The sequence below is a fragment of the Cricetulus griseus genome (assembly GCF_003668045.3).
Source record: "Cricetulus griseus strain 17A/GY chromosome 1 unlocalized genomic scaffold, alternate assembly CriGri-PICRH-1.0 chr1_0, whole genome shotgun sequence".
NCBI classification, from domain to species: Eukaryota; Metazoa; Chordata; class Mammalia; order Rodentia; family Cricetidae; genus Cricetulus; species Cricetulus griseus.
Window position 1 is genome coordinate 144,679,241 of NW_023276806.1, and position 18,490 is coordinate 144,697,730.

General features: G+C 44.1%; 1 protein-coding gene and 1 non-coding gene across 2 annotated transcripts in view; both read right to left on the reverse strand.

Annotated features, from left to right (window-relative positions):
* Positions 1-4,689: 4,689 nt before the first annotated feature.
* The window catches only part of E2f7 (E2F transcription factor 7), a 39,111-nt gene continuing 25,310 nt past the window's right edge, over positions 4,690-18,490 (reverse strand). The window contains exons 8-13 of the mRNA XM_027392443.2: positions 15,193-15,378; positions 14,633-14,702; positions 13,179-13,653; positions 11,326-11,584; positions 9,449-9,864; positions 4,690-7,404 (exon numbers count right to left, since the gene is read on the reverse strand). Of these exons, the coding sequence (XP_027248244.1) occupies positions 7,234-7,404; positions 9,449-9,864; positions 11,326-11,584; positions 13,179-13,653; positions 14,633-14,702; positions 15,193-15,378 (1,577 nt within the window). The 3' untranslated portion in view covers positions 4,690-7,233. The remainder of the gene's footprint in view (positions 7,405-9,448; positions 9,865-11,325; positions 11,585-13,178; positions 13,654-14,632; positions 14,703-15,192; positions 15,379-18,490) is intronic.
* Positions 10,447-10,553, reverse strand: LOC113833042. The gene has a single exon (XR_003480587.1). It is a non-coding gene; the product is annotated as a U6 spliceosomal RNA (small nuclear RNA).

The window sequence follows — 18,490 nt, forward strand, 5'->3', positions numbered from 1 at the left end:
GCAGTATCCTTTTATATATTTGCTGCAAAAGTACTTTACATTTGAAATGTTGTAAAATCTGATCTGTATCATTTCCATGCCCACTCCACATTAGATATTTTCATATGTGTCCGTATTGCATTGCCATGTATAAACCTAAGAGATTTCATTAATTCAGCAGCAGTACATTATAGTGAGTAGATCCAATTTATATATGTCATTGAGACTTTCAATTTTGTTTTCATGGGTTTACAATAAACGTCTTTGTGTATTAGTTTGTGTATGCTTCTCTGAGATGTATGCCCTTGAAATGTTTGAATCACTTGACCAAAACGGCCTTGTAGATTGAAAAATGCCAATAGCTTTTACATGCCAAGTTGAAGTTTTATTGATGCAGCCCCAAAGGGCAGACTTTGCAGGTCATGGAATCATGGGACTTCTCACCTAAAATAATTTTTGTGGCTGAAAATCCCAGAGGCAGATTCACAAGTCTTGGAACCCTGGTCTGTGTGTGAAGCCATTATTTTCTTAGGGGACACCAGTGCTGGAGAAGGTGACTGGGAGAAAGGAAGCTTGGGGAAGCCCTGGGTCTGTCTATATGAAGAAGTCCCCAGGTGTTTCATGGAGTTGGTCATGGTATCCAAGAAACTCACAGTGATGTCAGAAGGGATAACAAGGACCTGAGCACGGAAGGGAATGTATATCTTGGTTGATGGCAGTTTATAAGGGTAGGGACTGACGACCTGGTTATCTCTTCTTGTGGTTTGATGTCCAGTCGTGAAAGGATTAGGGAGAGAGTGAAACCACTATGGATGGCCAGCATCAAGTTTCTGCATTTTCTGTTTTAACTGAGACTGAGTTTTGTTCAGGGGTCAATCTCCCTTTACAGAGCCCATATGCTTCTGTCCCATGAGCAGTTTTATTCAATAGGAAAGATAATCTTGTCTAGACCTAACTGGTCCAAAGTGAGTGTTTTAGTCAGCTATTCATTACTGTGATAAAACACTGAAGGTAGCTAACTTATAAATGCAAAATGTTTATTGAGCTAATAGTTTTATAGATCCAAAGGCATAGTGCCTACATTGGCTCACTGTTGGTGAGGGTAGTATATGGTTGTTGGTAGGAGTATGTGTCTAAGAAAAAGGTCACAATGCAAGCTATGAATCACAGGGAAAGAATTGGTAGCCAGGGACTTATCCTTTCAAGGACGTAGCCTCCAATGACACAAGGATCTCCCACTAGGTCATACCTCCCAAAGATGGCACCATGTACCAGTGGTGCTGCCCTTAGCATCAAGAGGTTAACACATGGACCTTGGGGAAAACTATATGTATTTTTAATTTCATTTTATTTTTAATTAGAATATAATTGCACCATTGCCCCTTTCTTCCTCCAAACCTCCCAGGCCCTCTTAGCACCCTCCTTTTCAAGTTCATGGCAGTTTTGTTTCATTATTAATGTTATATAACAACATGATATATAAATACAACCATTTAATGTTGCTTATATGTATGTTTTAGGGCTGACTACTCGGCATTGGGTATATAATTAGGGGACTCCTCCCTGGGAGGACTTGTTGTCTTTCTTTCTGCAGTTGCTAACTGCCTGTAGCTCTAGGCGTGGGGCCTGTGAAAGGGGAAGCTATATTTAAGCTATAGAAGATGCATATGCCAGTCTGGATTTGGAAGAGCTAAGGAGAGACTTCCTGAGAAATCCAAAGTGGAAGAAATTTCAAACAGTTGTAGTTTCTTTTCAGCTGAACTTGGCTTGTGTGGGGCTGTACCTGCTGTGGCCTGTCAGATATCCTGGATGCAGGGAGCAAGCAAGGGAAGCAGGAAGGAATCTTTGGAACAAGCCGGAAGGAGTTGTTGGAAATGATCTGGCCCCTCCTACCTCAGGCCTTTACTATGACTGTCATTGTTTGAGTCTGTTTAAGTTACGATTAGGAATACTTGCACTGAAAGTCTCCCAGTTGCTCTTGCAATGGCAGAGTGTGAGAGTAAGGACCACGCTGACCGAGACCCTCAATTAACGAGTCTTCAAATAAAATGCGGGCTTGAAATAGAAAATTAATTCCAGTCACAGAATACGTGATACACAGGCACACCAGCATCACAGCATAGTTAGACACCATCTGTTTTTCAGGATCACAGTTCAAACTTCAGTTACCACGATAAGCTATATCAACTCTGATTAAGCCCTTGCTGGTTTCTCCCATAGATCACTACATAAAAGCAGATGTTCGTTGTGAGCATCAACCGATCACTTTGCTCCTTTTAAATGTCTTTTTGTTCAAATCCCTGCAGCTTGAGCTGCTTCTGCTGTGAGAGGAACAGCCAAGGTGTCCCTTCTGTCTCCCAGTCTTGTGTGATGAGTGGATCTGTCAAAATCAGTCAAAATCATTTCAGAGACCTGGCAGCGGCAGAGTCTTGGAAATATAGTTGCCAGGTTTTCAGTGCCTGGGATAAGAAATAGAGGGGGAATGGAAACGAACGTCGGCCGTCAGTAGAAGGTAACTTGCACGGCTGGTGAGGCAAGTAGGAAGCTGTGTCAGACTGAGGGCACGAGCCAGTGAGTTACAGAATGATGTCCAGGACTCAGCCGAGAGTTAAAGGGAAGACTTTCATGACCAACTTCATTTTATAAACATCGCTTATACTGCGGAGCCCATTTTCTGAATTAAAAGGAAAAGGCCATGTGATACAATTTTAGGTAATTGTTGCTCCTGAAGCCGTGTAATGAAATGGCCCTCCTCTGAAGCTTTTATATATATATATATATATATTATATATATGTATATTATATATATATATATTTTTTTTTTTTTTTTTCGAGACAGGGTTTCTCTGTGTAGCTTTGGAGCCTATCATGGCACTTGCTCTGGAGACCAGGTGGGCCTCAAACTCACAGAGATTCACCTGCCTCTGCCTCCCAAGTGCTGGGATTAAAGGCGTGCACCACTACTGCCCGGCCCACTTTTCGTTCTTAATACCCATTAACACCCAAGCCCTTTAGAGCCCTTGTTTACAAGAGCCACTGACAAGAAAGGTTGCCAGTGGGCTACACAAAGCAATGGATTTGGATGTGGGAGAATATGGAAGGCATTTTTAGTTTTTTGGTATGATTTCCTAAATTTGGAAGTATTTAGGTCATAAAAGACAGAATCAGTCCAACCTTAACACCAGAAGAAATTAACTACCAGAATGACTTTGATAAGTATGAAATATTAACTGCTTCAGTGGTCCTCTACCGTCGTGGGCATCCGGAATGACAGAAGGCTATTGTAACAGGATATTAAAGTGTGGCTGCAGCACCAATTACAACACATGCTGTATGTCAGTGGGCTCTGCAGAAATGATGGAGGTTTTGCAAAACATGAATAACACACTATTGAGTCTCCTCACCCTCAAGGTTATGAAAAGCTTGACGAAGTGAAATTGGAAGTAGATTTAGTGAGGGCATCAGTTCTGCCTGCCTGCAGGTGTTCCCTGTTGTTTGCCTCCAGCCCTTCTTGAAGCAGGAAGCTGATACTGGTGACTGGCTTGCCTGGGGAGATGGGTGACCAGGATAGAGTTTGGTTGGGTCTTCTTAGTCAGTAGAAAGGATACTGGCTGTGAGCTAAGGTGGATATGACATGGTCAGCCTGAGGCTGGTTAATGTAGAAACCTGGGGCTATGGGAGGAACAGTGTGGAGAAGAAAATGCATTCCCTGTCATAGATGTTCAGACACAAGCCCCTTCCATGTAAACCAGCTGTCTTAGGGTTTCTATTGCTGCGAAGACACGCCATGACCACAGCAACTCACATAATGGAAAATATTTAATTGAGATGGCTGGTTTACAGTGTCAGAGGTTCAATCCATTATTATCATGGTAGGACATGGTGGCATGTAGGCAGACATGATGCTGGAGAAGTAACTGAGTGCCCTACATCTTGGCTTGCAGGCAACAGGAAGTGGACTGACACACTGGGTGTGGCTTGAGCATATATGAGACCTCAAAGCCTGCTTCCTCAGTGGCACACTTCCTCCAGCAAGACTACACCTCCTAATAGTGCCTCTCCCTTTGGGAGCCATTTTCTTTTAAACCACACCAGCTCAAATATCTGCCTGTCCCACCTAACAATGTGGTAGAACTGAAACCTATGCGCCATGGACCACACCGTCTGAGTCTAGAGAGCTAGGTGGAATCCATGCTAACAGCAGACTTTGGCATGTATAGAAGCAAGCATGTGTTAGACCAACAAGCTGTTGATCTCATGGATACCAGGGGCTGGGAATGTGGTCTCATTAGTGACTGAATGTTAGTTTAGTCTGGAAGTTCCAAACTTCCAGATGGATACAGCAGAAACAAGGCCAACAGCATGGTCCTAACCCTCTCAAGCTCTCAGTTCAGCCTGATGCAGTACTTTTTGGAGTGTGAGAACTGCAGGACGTGTCTATGTGGCTGTCGTAGCTCTTAACAATTGTACAATAAATGGTAGCAAAGAAAAGCCACCAGGAAATATACAGGGCCTGTGAGATGGCTCGGCAGGCAAAGGTGCTTGCCACTAAGCCTAACCAGTTGATTTGATCCCCAGGACCCAAAATTTAGGGGAGAACTGACTCCTACTACCCTCAACACACACACACACACACACACACACACACACACACACACACACACACACACACTAAACGAAGATGTTTAAAAAAAAGTAATATAGCTAACATTTCTTACTAAATGCCTTTATTTTCATTGCTACTTTATAAAGCTTAGTATTTTTCTAAAAGGGAAGATTGGTTTACATGTAGTAAAGTTGCAAGTAGTTGGCTACAGATAATACAGCCATTAGGAAAGAACAGAGCCAAAACCCATGAAAACAAAGCAGTAAGCAGCAATAAAGTTAACGTCTACAAAAAGCTAGCAGTGCAATAAGGTAAGCAGAAAGCAGCTTTACATCCAAGTTATTTAAATACAGAAATAGCACCTTACATTGAGCAATGTAAACTTGGTAGGTAGGTTCAAGTATAAAGTTATACCCCAAACTCTTGTACCAGAACGCAAGGGTTTCACAAACCCTGGACAGCGTGGCTCAAGGCAGCACACCCCCTCAGTGCCGACTCAGGACTCATGTCCTCCGAAGGATCACTAGCAGTTATTTCTGTGATAGACTCTAGAGTACCACTGCTTCTCCCCCCCTGGTACTCAAGTCTAGCTGTGCATGATTAAAGGGCACCGGGCTTCTGGAAGAGTCAAAAGCCACACCATGAGGGACCCTCATACAGAAGTAACTGTGTTTTCCACTGATGAAATTGCTTCTTAACACCCTCCTAAGAATCACAAATTCTCTGAGGTTAATGTGGTCCGTTCACAAACAGAGCAAAGACTCTAATAATATAGAACAACAAAAAAGTTAGAGTAAATGAACATTACCCAGGAACAAGGAAAGAGGTTTGTGTTTCTATGGAAATGCGGACTTCTTGCAGATTTTAAATGCAAGTGACTCCAGCAGACTCAATTTCGGCATGTCTGATAAACTACTGAAAAAGAGTGATTTTCATGTTCCAGAAAGGAACCAGCAGTGTGCTTCAGAGACAGCATCACCATGCAATTTTTACCTAACTCATAAAAAACAAAAAACAAAAAAACTTTTAACAAGGGGAACAATGCCATATTGCAACTTTAGAAGCTTAGTGTTGATAAACATTTAGATAAGTAGCCAACATATTAAATCTGGCCACTCATCTCAAGTTTTCAAAAGCTGTTGTTAGGGTAGCAAGATTAAAAGGTGTCCTGTACTTCATATAAAAAGCTACTTTGATCAGACTCCCAGAGTCTCTTAAATTAATATTTTTTATTCTTTTATATGGTATTTCACAGGGCACAGAAATACAGAGAAAATGTAGCCTTATATTAAGACTCTAGATCTAAGCCGTCTAAAGAGAAAAAAAGACCACAGGAAGAAAAGAGGAAAAAGGAAGGAGGAAAGGGAGAGAGGTTTACTGTGAAGAGACAAGATTGAGGTAAACACTCTATCAATGTAGACCCCTGAAGCAACGAGGCTCACAAAGGGAGATGTACAACAGTTTCTAGAACTGTATTTGTTAGGACAACCAGCCCCTGTGCCCGCTGTTCCTTCCCTGGACCAAGAAACTCATGATCACTCTTAGAAATGCACAGGCTGTGCCCATCTCCCTCATCTCCCAGAGGAAAATAAGTAAACGAAAAATGAAAGAATTAGCTATTGCTCTCTGTTTCTGTTATCATTATGCTTCATGATTCATCCAAAGCTCTCATCCAGGTTCTAATGCTCTCTATCTTTCCTGTTGCTCTGATTCAGCTTGTTACAAATGGCATTTGTGAGAAGGCGTGCACACTTGACACTGTACGGTGAATGTTTAAGTTAAAAAACACAGGGGCCTGGAGCAAAGGAAGCTGAGCACAGTAGGTTTTTTGTTTTGTTTTTAACAAACAGTAAAACCTCACTGCTTGATAGTTACCGGAGAAACGGCTACAAGGCACCTAGGTTTCAGTTTTCACTCCCATGCCCACAGATGGGTCAAGCACATAGTTCATCAATAGCTGAGTGTAGCATTCACAGTTATTTTGGTCTTGACATTTGTCACGTATATACATTTATCCACATTATTAATAGGCTGTAGAATAAGTGCAGGGCAAATTATACAAAGAAAGTCTTAAACATTCAAGTCGCGATACCCTGAAAAACGTGTGTCAGAACAGATGTTGTAAACTTTGTGCAGTGAAGTCCCGCTTCAGGAACAAAATAAATAATACCGTAGGGTTTGTAACTGAAGGTGGCTTCCTGGAGCCTGAGGAAGCAGTAGCGTGTTTAGGCTGCAGAGGAAGTTCTCACACAGATGCACTCAGGGCAGGCGGCAATGAGCATCACCAATGCTCGCCCTGGTTAAGTGCTAGACAGCCCTCCACTTCAGAAAAACCACAAGGCTCCAGCAGCCTGTCAGGACTGACTTCCAGCACTCAGATGATTCTTAACCAGACCACACCAGTTGGTCAGTACTGCCGCTGTGACATGCAGAGCCCCAACTCTAGCTGGTATTAAATTCATAATTAGTAATAATTACTTTCAGGAAAATAGCTGACTCATGATATTGGGAAGTTAGCAGAACCAGTGGATGCCAGAGAGCAAGGACACAAGCTGAGGACCGGGATGGCCTGTGTTCCACTTTAGGACATTGTCTGGGACACAGGGACCTTCAGGTGCTGAGATCACTCCATCCGCTGAAGCACCAGGTTAGTCAGGCCCACTGCTTGAGATTTCTAGTCGTCTCTGGGCTGAGCTAGTGTTTCGTGATTGGTTCCTTTCTCTTCTCCTGAAAACGGGGTCTCCAAGACTGCCAGGGGTCTTGAAAAATGTCTCCCGGTGTCTTCGGTGGATGCTCTTGGGAGTCGCTGGTGCAGGTGACTGGACAGAAAGAGCAGAAGCAGAAGTGAAATGATGTTTCAAGCTCCAAGATGGGAATCTTTTCCTGCTGGGTGTCACTAGGCTGCCTTCCCTTCAGCTCTACTTGCCCACTGCATGCTCCCCACCCATCCAACCCTTAGCACAATGCGTGAGCACAACTGAACCAGAAACGTTACAGATGTGGCCAAAGTCTCGAGCCAGGGCCTGGGCTCTGCCATCACTTAGCTGTGTGATATTGGACAAATTATTTTACCTCTGTGTCCCTCAGTTGCTGCATCCCCACCAGGGATGAAACCAGCTTCACAGGACTAGAAGAATTAAGTGAGAAACTCTTGGTAGAGAACTGTAGAAGATGCAAAGCAAACCTACTGTGTGTCTGTGGTCCTTTCTGCTAATATGCTCTCTAGTGTCCTAAAATGGAAGGGAGCAGGAGTCTGCTAATTCTGTCTACACTGCCCAGATCAGCGCCTGGTTCATAACTAGTAATCAGAAGGCATTATGCTGATGGGAGAGATGCACACAGTGTGACAGCATGCACAAGATCTGTGCAAATGCAAGCTGGAGGAAAATTTACGTCATGGGACCTCAACACGAGACACAGAGCTCTAGGTAGCTACAGAGGATGAGAGTGAGACTACACAATAGTCTCTCTCAGGGAAGAGCATCCAAAGTGGTTATCCAAGACCAAGTGGTCAGGTCTGAAATCATATACACAAGTAGCATTATAGGGAGTGAGTAAATTTCATATATATACATATGAATACATAACATATATTATAGTTTTATTAAAAAAAAAAAAAAAGATCCCAGCACCAGAGAGAGGTGGGCACAGTATCCCACTATGAGCTGAGGAGTTCCTGGCATCTACCTGTCAGCTGCCATGAGTGGGAGCGTCAATGTAATGTTAATATTCTTTACTGTAGTGACACCAGCTACACTGACCACACCTGGGACAGCCCCATGCCCAGAAAGGGTGGGCCACCACAAAGTGGACTCAGTGAGTTTAGAAAGACCCAGGGGAGAGAAAACCAAGTTGGATGGGGAGGGAGAGAGGAGGAGACAGGGAGGAGTCGGGAGAAGGAGATCAAAATAGATTGCATGAAATTCTCAAAGATTTAATAAAAACGTTACTTCTTAAAAAAAAAAAAAAAGTGTATGTTGGTGTTAAAGGAGAGATGGCTCAGCTGTTAAGAGCACTGGCTGCTGTTCTAAAGGTCCTGAGTTCAATTCCCATGCAACCACATGGTGGCTCACAACCATCTGTAATGGGATTTGGTGCCCTCTTCTGGCCTGCAGGCATACATGCAGGCAGAACACTGTATACATAATAAAAAAGCTTATGTTGGGGTAAGGGACATGCGTCATAGGCAGAGCATTTGCCCAGCATGTGTGCGGCCCTAGGCTTGACTCTCAGTGCTGTAAATACTGAACCAAAACAAAAGCGTGTCTGAAAAGAGATATTATTATTCACATACCCAGCAGACTTCTGAACCTCTGAATAGCTCACCTCAGACTAGTTTTGGTCACACAGAATGATGTTCCTTGAGAGTAATTAGTGACTCTGAACAGTGTCTTAAAAGAGTGGAACAGGTTTTTACTGACTGGACTATACAAACGCAGTACTGACTATGTGGTCACTGATTGTACATGGGGCATGTTTCAAGAAATGATTGGCAGTGGGAAGTATCCAAGTTAGAACCGAGCTGTCAGGCAGCTCTATCATTAAATTTACAATGTTTTCCTCAAACAGCCCAAAGAGAAGATTGCCAGATCAGGGAGACAGTGCAAGTGTGGAGACCTCCTACAACTATGCCTAATAAGGTCCCTTCTACCCTTGGGAAGTAGGATGGCAACCGAAAAGATTTGTGTTAAAAGCATGATGTCTCTTGCTTTGGTGCCCTGTGCTCTGTGGAATAAGCAGATAACATGGTTCACACTGAAAACCAGGTAGGACCTGATGTAATCCTTCTGTATTACTAGTCAAGTGAGCGAGGAGAAAGCTAACAATGCAGGCATCATGGAGTGACGAAGCCGCGGGTCTCACCTGTTCTACTTTTACCATTGATACCGGATGTCTCATGTAACCGGGGGACTCGGGGTGGATGGCACCGTGTGAGCTTGGCATCCCTGGACTCAGGTTTAGTGAGGGCTGACACTGAGGATCTGTGGAAGGGATGGTAGATGACTTCGGATTGACCATAGCTGCAGGGCTCAGGAGGAGGTGAGCCGTAGATCCCAGGGCAGACAAGCCGAAATTCATGGGTCCGGTGTTTGGGAGCGCGCCAGGAGCTGAAGAGATGGGCCCAGGTATTGCAGGAGAATACAGAACTGGGAAGGGGGCCAGGCTTGGAGATGGCAAGAACATGCACGGGACGCCGAAGGATGGCAGCTGACCCGAGGACGGCCCCATGGCATGTGGGGTTTGACCACCGGGTAAGAGCATGTTGAAACCATTTAACCCTGAAACAGAAGGAGAGCAGAGTGAAAACCACAATACGAGACCCTCTTCGTGTTCACAGCCCTCATGGCTCCTCCATGGGAGTCCATGATACATCACTGATGGTGAGCTCTCTCTCTGGTGAGGGTGATCATCCTTGCTGTGCTCTTCCAGCTGACATGGCTACATCACATCGGCAGTGAGACTGCAAGTCAACCTTCACCTGCAGGGCCTTGTGGTCAACGCCTGTGGAGAAGTCTTTTTCATTTCTTTCTCTGTGGATGCATGTGTGAATGTAGGCAGCTGTGGTCATGAGAGGAAAACTTTGGGGTTGGGTCTACCGTCTACTCTTTACCATCGCACAGACCAGGCTAGCTGTCCTGAGAGCTTCTGGGGATTCTCCTGCCTCAGTTTCCCCTTTCTCCACAGGAGTGCGGGGAATATGAAGTATGAACTACCATGCCCAGCTTTACATGGGTTCTGGGGATTTGAACTGAGTGTTCATGCTGGCTCAGCAGGCCCCTTACTCACTGAACTGTCTCTGCATCCTCTTGTTGAGGGGTTTTAGAGGGAACTGCACCCCATCCAAAATGAAGGGGAATAATGCAATTTTGGAATGCTTCACAGATTTGCATGTCATCCTTGCACAGAGGCTGTGCTAACTGTCTGTGTGTCATGACAATTTTAGTATATGTGCTGCCGAAGTGATCACCTCTCTGGGTCTTGCCTGCAGCAGGCACAATATAACCAGCCACTTGGTGCTTCTTTGGCCATGCCTTCCCAAACCACAAGCCAAAATAAACCTCCCCTTCTTTAACTTGTCCTCAAGTATTTCCTTCTAACTCAGAAAAGTAATTAATATGATATCTTTGCGTCAAGAACAGCTTTACGTACATGGGACATACCTTAACAGCTGTTCACTCTAATTCAGTGTATTCAGAATAACAACATGATCTACTGAGACTTAGTAAGTGCTGGCACTGTCACCCTAGGTCCTCCAGACTCCTTACATCTGGTTTGGTTTTCTCAGCACTCCAGAGAAGTAGGTGTTACGGCTGTTCTTCTACTAATGAGAATATCTGAGTGCTTGCTTTAAGTTGACGCAAGTAGTAAGTGGCTTTAAATCAAGCCCTCTTGGTGGGGACTGCGATGAAGCACTTGGTGCTTCTCTCACTGAAAATCAGAATGCTAGCTGTGCACAGTTGCCAACACTCTCATACAAGGATTCTGAACCAGCGTTGCTTGAATTAAAAAATAAACTTGTCTTGTAGATGGGCAGTTTCTTCATCAAATAATGTGTTACACATTAAAACTGTATCCTATTACTCCTGTAGCTGTGGAACAGAGGACAGGAGTCTCAGCCTTTGTTTGTGGTGGCTGGGAGTGAGACAGGCGCCACACCACGACAATGAACTGCTCTCTCTAGTCATGTGGCAAGGCAAGGCTGGAAGTGCATGGTGTGAAGGCCACGAGGAATCCCTTACCTGCTGGAGACTGCACGTACAGATACTGCAGCAGGGAGGGGTCTTTGGTGATTTCGTTTTCCTTTGAAGGCTTTTCAGTGTCTGGGTTTCTCGATGTGTTTCCACACTCAGAAGCAATGAAGCAGCAGTTTGCTACAGCCTTTCCTGAAACGTCTTCGGCAGCCGGGAGCTGACCCTTCACACAGGCGTCTTCCACGGGTGTAGATCTCCCGTCTCCCGTGGTCACAGGAGAGGCAATGGCTGTGGAATTTGAGGGTCTCTAAGGACAAACAAACCGGAGAGCAGAGAAACCAGGTCAAAATTCTACAAGATTTCTACTAAATTTCCATTTTAGAAGAGTTCTCTTAAAATATCTAGCATGTAGAGGAGAGAACAGTGGTCTCACTTGAATTAATGACTCAGTTTTGTGTTTTTGTTTTGAGACAGGGTTTCTCTGTGTAGCTGTTCTGGAACTAGTTCTGTAGACCAGGCTGGCCTCAAATTCAGGAATCCACCTGCCTCTGCCTCCTGAGTGCTGGGATTAAAGGTATGTGCTACCATCGCTCAGCCAGTTTTTATTCTATTTATAGGTGCAGTATAGAAATGGATGTGTATGTATAGGCTTATGACTCCCAAGTACAAATATGGTAGAGACTACAGCAATGTCAATGTAGCTACAGCATTCAGCCTATGAAGGAAACACTTCTGTGCTGATGACCCATAAGGAGTGTTGGTTGGAGCTGCACTTTTAGGTCAGTGGTGATCAACCTGTGGGTTGTGACCTGTGGGTCAATTTGTAACAATGGTAATATGTCCTGCATGTCAGATATTTACACTACAACCCGTAACAGTAGCAAAATTACAGTTATGTAGTAGCAATGAAAAGAATTTTATGGTTGGGGGAGGGAGGGTCACTACAACACGGCAACAGGAAGGTTGAGCACCACTGTTTTAGAGGCTTTTGAGACCTGTGTAGGATGGCCCAGAGCTGCCTTGGTTTGTCCAAGACATGTGCTTGTCAGTCTTCCAGGTTTTTTTCTCCTTTAGTTTTCAAATTAAAATTTGATGTACTTTTTTGCTAAGTTACTTCTTCGACAATTTCACACAGGTATATAATGAATTCTGGTTACTCTCTCCTCTACCTGCTAGTATCAACTCTACCCCCTTCTTACACTTCTAATCTGCAATGTTGAGTTATATATGAAACCAGAAAAACCCATTTTGGTAAGGGAAAGAAAGGTAGAGGGGAAGGCTCTTAATTAATGCAATAGTGTCCATGCAGCATGTGTGCCTAGCCAACCCACGGCAAACTGCCGAGAGGAACTCGCTCTGGTTCTTTGTGCCTTACTGGTCATGCCTCATTACCTCTGCTTGGCTACTACATGGGAGAAGGCAGACAGCTCATCTTTTTGTCCTTTTTATTCTGTAGCTAAGGAACCAGGATCACTGGGCAGTGCAGAGAGCTGACTCAGGTACCCCACTATTTCCAGGGCCCAAATGGTGACTGTTATGATTCCAAACTTGTTTTTTTTAAGTTCAGAAAAAGAAAAAGAAAACTACTGGGAAGAAATAATACAAGCACGCCAACAACAGTTACTACCCTGTATTAGCAGGCAAGCTTTTTGTCTTCTGTAGACTTTTTTGGCGTTTATAAGAAGTGTGACTTTTTTATTTTGTTAAAATAAAAGTCACTTTTCTTACAATATTATTTTATGGTGAGACTTTTTGGGAAAGCCAGTCTAGCGCTTTGTTACATATATGAGGAACACATGAAATATACTTCTAGTCCAGAGGCTACTGCCTGGGAGCGTCTGTCTCCATTAAGCTCAGAGCCAATGAGATAGCACCAGACACATTTATCCACACTCCCTTACCTTGGGCATGACTAGGGATAAGGGGCTATCTTCAAATTCCTGACTTTGTCTCTTCATGGCAGGCTCGTCCTCCTCATGGGGATTCCTCTCCTCACATAGGCGCTTCTGAGCTGAGGGTGCCAGTGACAGGTCAGCTGGGACTTCTGAGCTACTGTCCTCCTCTGATCTTGACTCTGGGGACAGTCCCTCCTGCAGGCTCCCACACAGCATGATCAGGGAGGAAGGCACATACACCAGGGGCTGGCCAGCAAGCAGGGTTGGTTTCAAGCTCTCTGCATCTGAGGTTGCAGAAGGAAGGTGGCCACCTACTTGTCTGTTTAGACCATTCTGTGTGGAGAAGGCCTGCAAATCTGTTTGAGCAACAGAAAATACTGGGTGGGCTAAAGGCTTGACACAGTATTCTGAGTCAGCAGGGAGGGCAGGGTCCAAGTTGCTTGGTGGAGTCACCGTGCTCTTACTGGCAAAGGCTTCCCCCCTGTAATAAACAGAGACAGTGAGTACCACAAGTCACCGAGCTCTACCACAGCCCCTGAACCTCTGCTTTCCTAGTGAGAACTGAGGCAAGACTGCTCAGACAATATTCAAATGTCTTCCCTGGTCACACAGAGGCAGACCATGGAACTCTTGGTGGGTAGCTAGGGACAACATGAGGTGCCAACGTGAGAAGAGCTGTCGGGGCTCTTAGACCGCTGGCTGACACTGGTTCTTCCACAGCTGATGGATATTGAGGATCAAGCACTTGGCCCTTAACAGACATACAGTAAAACACTATAGTCATAGCTATGTGTATTTCCATTTACTGATGAAGAGAACCCAAGCCAAGTTCAGAGTTAATCACTCACTATAGTTCTAAAGACGTGAAACTGGATCTCACTGCAGGTCTGTTTGAGGGCAAAGGCAGGTTCCTCATTACTAGGAGACAGTCTAGTCTGGGGAGGGGAGTCTGGGTCAGACTGATGGAAAGGAAAGCTAATCTAGTTTACCCATAATTCAGTGTGAAAGAAAGAGGGCAGTGAGGAAGTCAACTTATCTAATGGGCTGGACCTTTGTTATTCTCCTCTCAATTTGCTCAGTAGTAATGAAGAATGCTAAGGCAGTCCTCATTCAAAATTAAGCCCCATGATGAGATTTTTAAGTGTTTGGGATAAATATATATCCCAACATGTGAATATTCAATATGTGAATTTGTTTAGTTCAAGTTCTGGACTAGATTAACCTCTGGGAAGTAGAGGCTGTGCGGGCCTCTCTGAGACCTCCTTTCCCAGGGCAAGTTTTACAGATGAGTGCTTCTCACCAACCACAGCTTCCTTAAGCAAGAAACTGAGCTCTGAAAGTCTAAAGGCCACAGTGGATCTATCAACCATTCATATGTCTGCTAGCCATTGCTGTCAACCTCTCCATCTCCACCAGGAACAGCATCGTGACCTGACCCTGGGTTCTTAAAGACTACTTACTGTGAATTATCTTCTACTTTCTGTCTGTAGATGGCTGCCAGACTTCCAATTTCTAGGGAATAGGCTGACCCTGGAAAGGGAAGGTCAAGGTTAACAAATGTGGTGGGATCTTACACGAGTAGACACATAAAACAGAATATTCCTCCAGGCTTAGGGGTTGTGAAGACTGCTTCAAATCTGTTATGGTTTTGCTTCAAAAAGGGAAATTTCCAGAAATTAGCTATTAATGATGATTTCAGGTCTCACTAAGAATAGGCAAGAGAAGAAAACAAGCGCTGCTTCCCCAATTACAAATTTCAGTGATATAGCAAAGAGGCTGGGCATGGCAAACCCATTGATCGAGGCAGACTGGATCAATCTCAGGCGTGGGGCTGTGCTCACACACTGTGGAGTCAGCATCTCTTTTGCAGCCAATAATTGTTTGACTTCAGGCTAGGGAAAAGTTGGCTGTTGAAAAAGCTGGCATGGTCTGGAGAGATCATTTGAAAATGCCTGCGTATCACCAGGGCTGCTATTTCATGGCAACTGATGAACTCCAAAGGCTAAGCAAGGGCAGGTACCTTGTTTTCCTCCCTGTGGGCTACTGGGCTCTGAGTTCACTTTCCTCTCTGTCTTCTCAGCTGACTGAACCGTGTTAAAGGAACCATACCGAGCCAGCTTCTGTTTTGCACACACTCGAATCTGGCCATATGTTTCTTTCTTCCATTCCGGTAAGACAGATGCAGAGACATCCAGTAGCTCTTCGTCTAGAGAGAGAAAAACAGAGAACCGCATTGCTGTTACACAGCTACAGTCTTTCATCTTTTTAAGAGATGGGTTTGGGGGGATGGGGAGCTGGCTCAGTGGTTGAGAGCACTGGCTGTTCTTCTGGAGAACTCAGGTTCACTTCTCAGCACACACCTGACAACTCCCAACTGTCTGTAACTCCAGTTCCAGGGTATCTGACATCTCCATACAGACATACATGCAGGCAAAACACCAATGCACATGAAATAAAAATAAAAAATAAAAGAGGTGGCTTTGAACTTATAATTGAAATGGAGTTACCCTATAATTAAAAAAACAAAACAAAACAAAAAACCTGAGACAATTTTATGAGCTATCTCAAACCCCAGTTTCTTTCCATGTACTGGAAAAAAGAAAAATGGCTAACTATAAAGTGAGAATGAACCCATATGTATCCTAAAATTATCTCAACTGCAACCAAATTGGAGCAAGATGTTCTTCAACCTGAATTAGAACAGACCCAACATTTTAATGCTCGGTTAGGGCCCTACAGCAAAGGAAACCTGCCCATGTTCAGCTCTGCATGCATAGTTTGAGATCCACTTTCAAGATGAATTGCGATCAGCCTCTTACTCCGAAGCTCCAGGGCAATGCAGAGAATAATCTCGTTTCCTATTTTGCTTTATTATTTCTTTCTTGCACAGGTAGAGGCTTGGTTACCAAGTGACCAAGGAATTAGGTCAGCAGACATCAGGGCTGAAGTGATGAACAGTGAGAACAGGTTTCGCCTGAAACAATTTTATGCTTCAAGGTACCAGTGTGAAGTCAAGATGGAAATGTCTGTAGCTCAGGCAGCCACCCCCAAGATCCGGACCATTGTTCCTGCCTTGTTTGTTTGTGCTTATTTCTTCTCAGCTCAAGGCATACAGATTTTAATTATAAATCTGATTTGACATGCTGAAAAGTCCACCTAGACTTTTAGAAAATGCACTTTGACCTAATGCCACTTTAAAACTGAACCAAAAAATCTTTATGGCTTTCACTCTCATGTAACAAAAGCCCAATATATGTTCCTTTGATAAAATCAGAAGTATAAAATAAAAACAAGAAAAAGTAGGTCAAGTCAGTCCCAGGGACCACATTTGCTGGCTCTCCTGAATCAAATAAAACTCTGAGCTGAAATGTATATACCCGTGGCTCAGAATGCTAGGCACCAGATCTGGGAAGACAGTGTACCCTTTAGAGCAGAAATAAAATTAAGCAACCTTAGACTGTCCTAAACTACTGCCAGAAGGATGTTTCTAGGTTGGGTGCAGGAACTCAATAGTCTCCCCAAGTTGAGGGTGCAGCTGGGAGGACTACAGCACGGTGGCAGCTAGAGTTCACAAGGCAGAACACTGGAGAGGACAAGTGGATAGACAGGAAGCTGGGGGCTTGCAAAGTGCTCCCCAGAGCACTCTGCAGAATGAGGAATCGGAACGCTATGAAAGGTGAGGGAAAGAAGCACGGTGTGTGTGTGTTGTGTGTGTTGGAAGTGTTGGGCCAGGGAGAAGAACCTCCTGCAGCTCACATAGGGCAGGGACAAGAGGAGGACATCATCACTGCAGGGGCATTGTTGAAAGCACTAAAACACAATGTTGCATTGGCAATGGGAAGTGGTCCAGCCTTCTGTTCAAATAGGCTACGTGTTCTCTATTCATCTGCTGCTGATACTTAGGTAGATCCCACATCTTGGCCATGGTGAATTAAAGTGGAACACAATTAATGCGGATTGCCATGGAGTCAAAACTAGTTTGAAAACAGATGGTTTATTAGGTAGTACTCACGTGATGGAGCCAGTCCTGTACAACCAGGGATGTGTGTCCCTCATATTTAAAGCCTTGCTACATCACTCTGACCATGCCCAAGTGCCAGCCCCCAAGTGGGTGTGGTCAGCATTTCCCCCTACAGTGAATAGTGCTGCAACAGCTGTGAGAGTGCAGACAACCCCTCCACACACTGATCTCAGCTCCCTTGGCTACTAGTAGGATTTCCGCATCACACGGTAGCTTCAGCTCTCATTTCTGAGAAAACTCTATATTGCTCCCCACTATTGCAAACATTACAAAGTAGTTATTACTTTGCAGTCCTAGCAATGATACGGCTCCCCCTTTCTCTGTATCTAAAGTGTTCGTGTTTGGTCTTTTTGATAAACAGTCATTTAACTGGAATGAGACATTTCCCTGAGGATTTCTTTTGATTTCCATCCCCTTGTGACCAATAACATTGAGCATTTTCTCATGCTTGGTGGGCACTTGGATTTTATTCACTTGAGAAATGTCCATTTCAGTTTGCAGAACCATTTTTACTCAGCCCACCTTCCTAGTGAGTTGTTTTATTTTATACTTTGAAAATTATTTCCTTGTCAGATAGTTTATAACCATATCTCCCCATTCTGTGGGGTGTTTCTTCACTGTTGTTTCCTTGGCTGTATAGAGGCTTTTTAGTTTGACATAATCTTATTTTCCGATGGTATTTGTTGACTATGCTTTTGAGATTATATTTTTAAAAATCTTGTCCAAATTAAGCAATCATATACTTGTTTTTTATTTTATTTTTTTAGTGAGACAGGGCTCCAGTATCTCATGAAAATGTTACCATTTTCTTGGCACCATTTATGGAAGAGTTTCTTCAGTGAATGTTCTTGTCACAAATCAGTTGGCTGTAAAGAGGACTTATTTCATGGTTTGCCTCTTTGTCAGCATCATTTGGTTTGGATGCTCTACTCTGTAGAATGTTCTGGAGTCAAGTACTATATGATGCTTCTGGTTTACTGTTTCTGGCCCAGACTTGCTCTAGCTCTTTGTGTGTGTGTGTGTGTGTGTGTGTGTGTGTGTGTGGGTCTTCTGTAGCTCTAAAAACTTTTATTCCCTCCATTTTGTTTTCAGTCTCTATTGTAGTCCTGACTTCGGTCCTGTAATACAATATGTAGACAGACTGACCTACAACTCAAAGAGATCACCTGTCTCTACCTCTCAAGTGCTGGGCTTAAAGCCAGCCACTCCTGTGACAGCATTACAGCCCATCTCTCCTCTGACATCTAGGAATGCTGGCTTTGTATACTTGGGTGCTTCAGTGCTGGATGCATACATA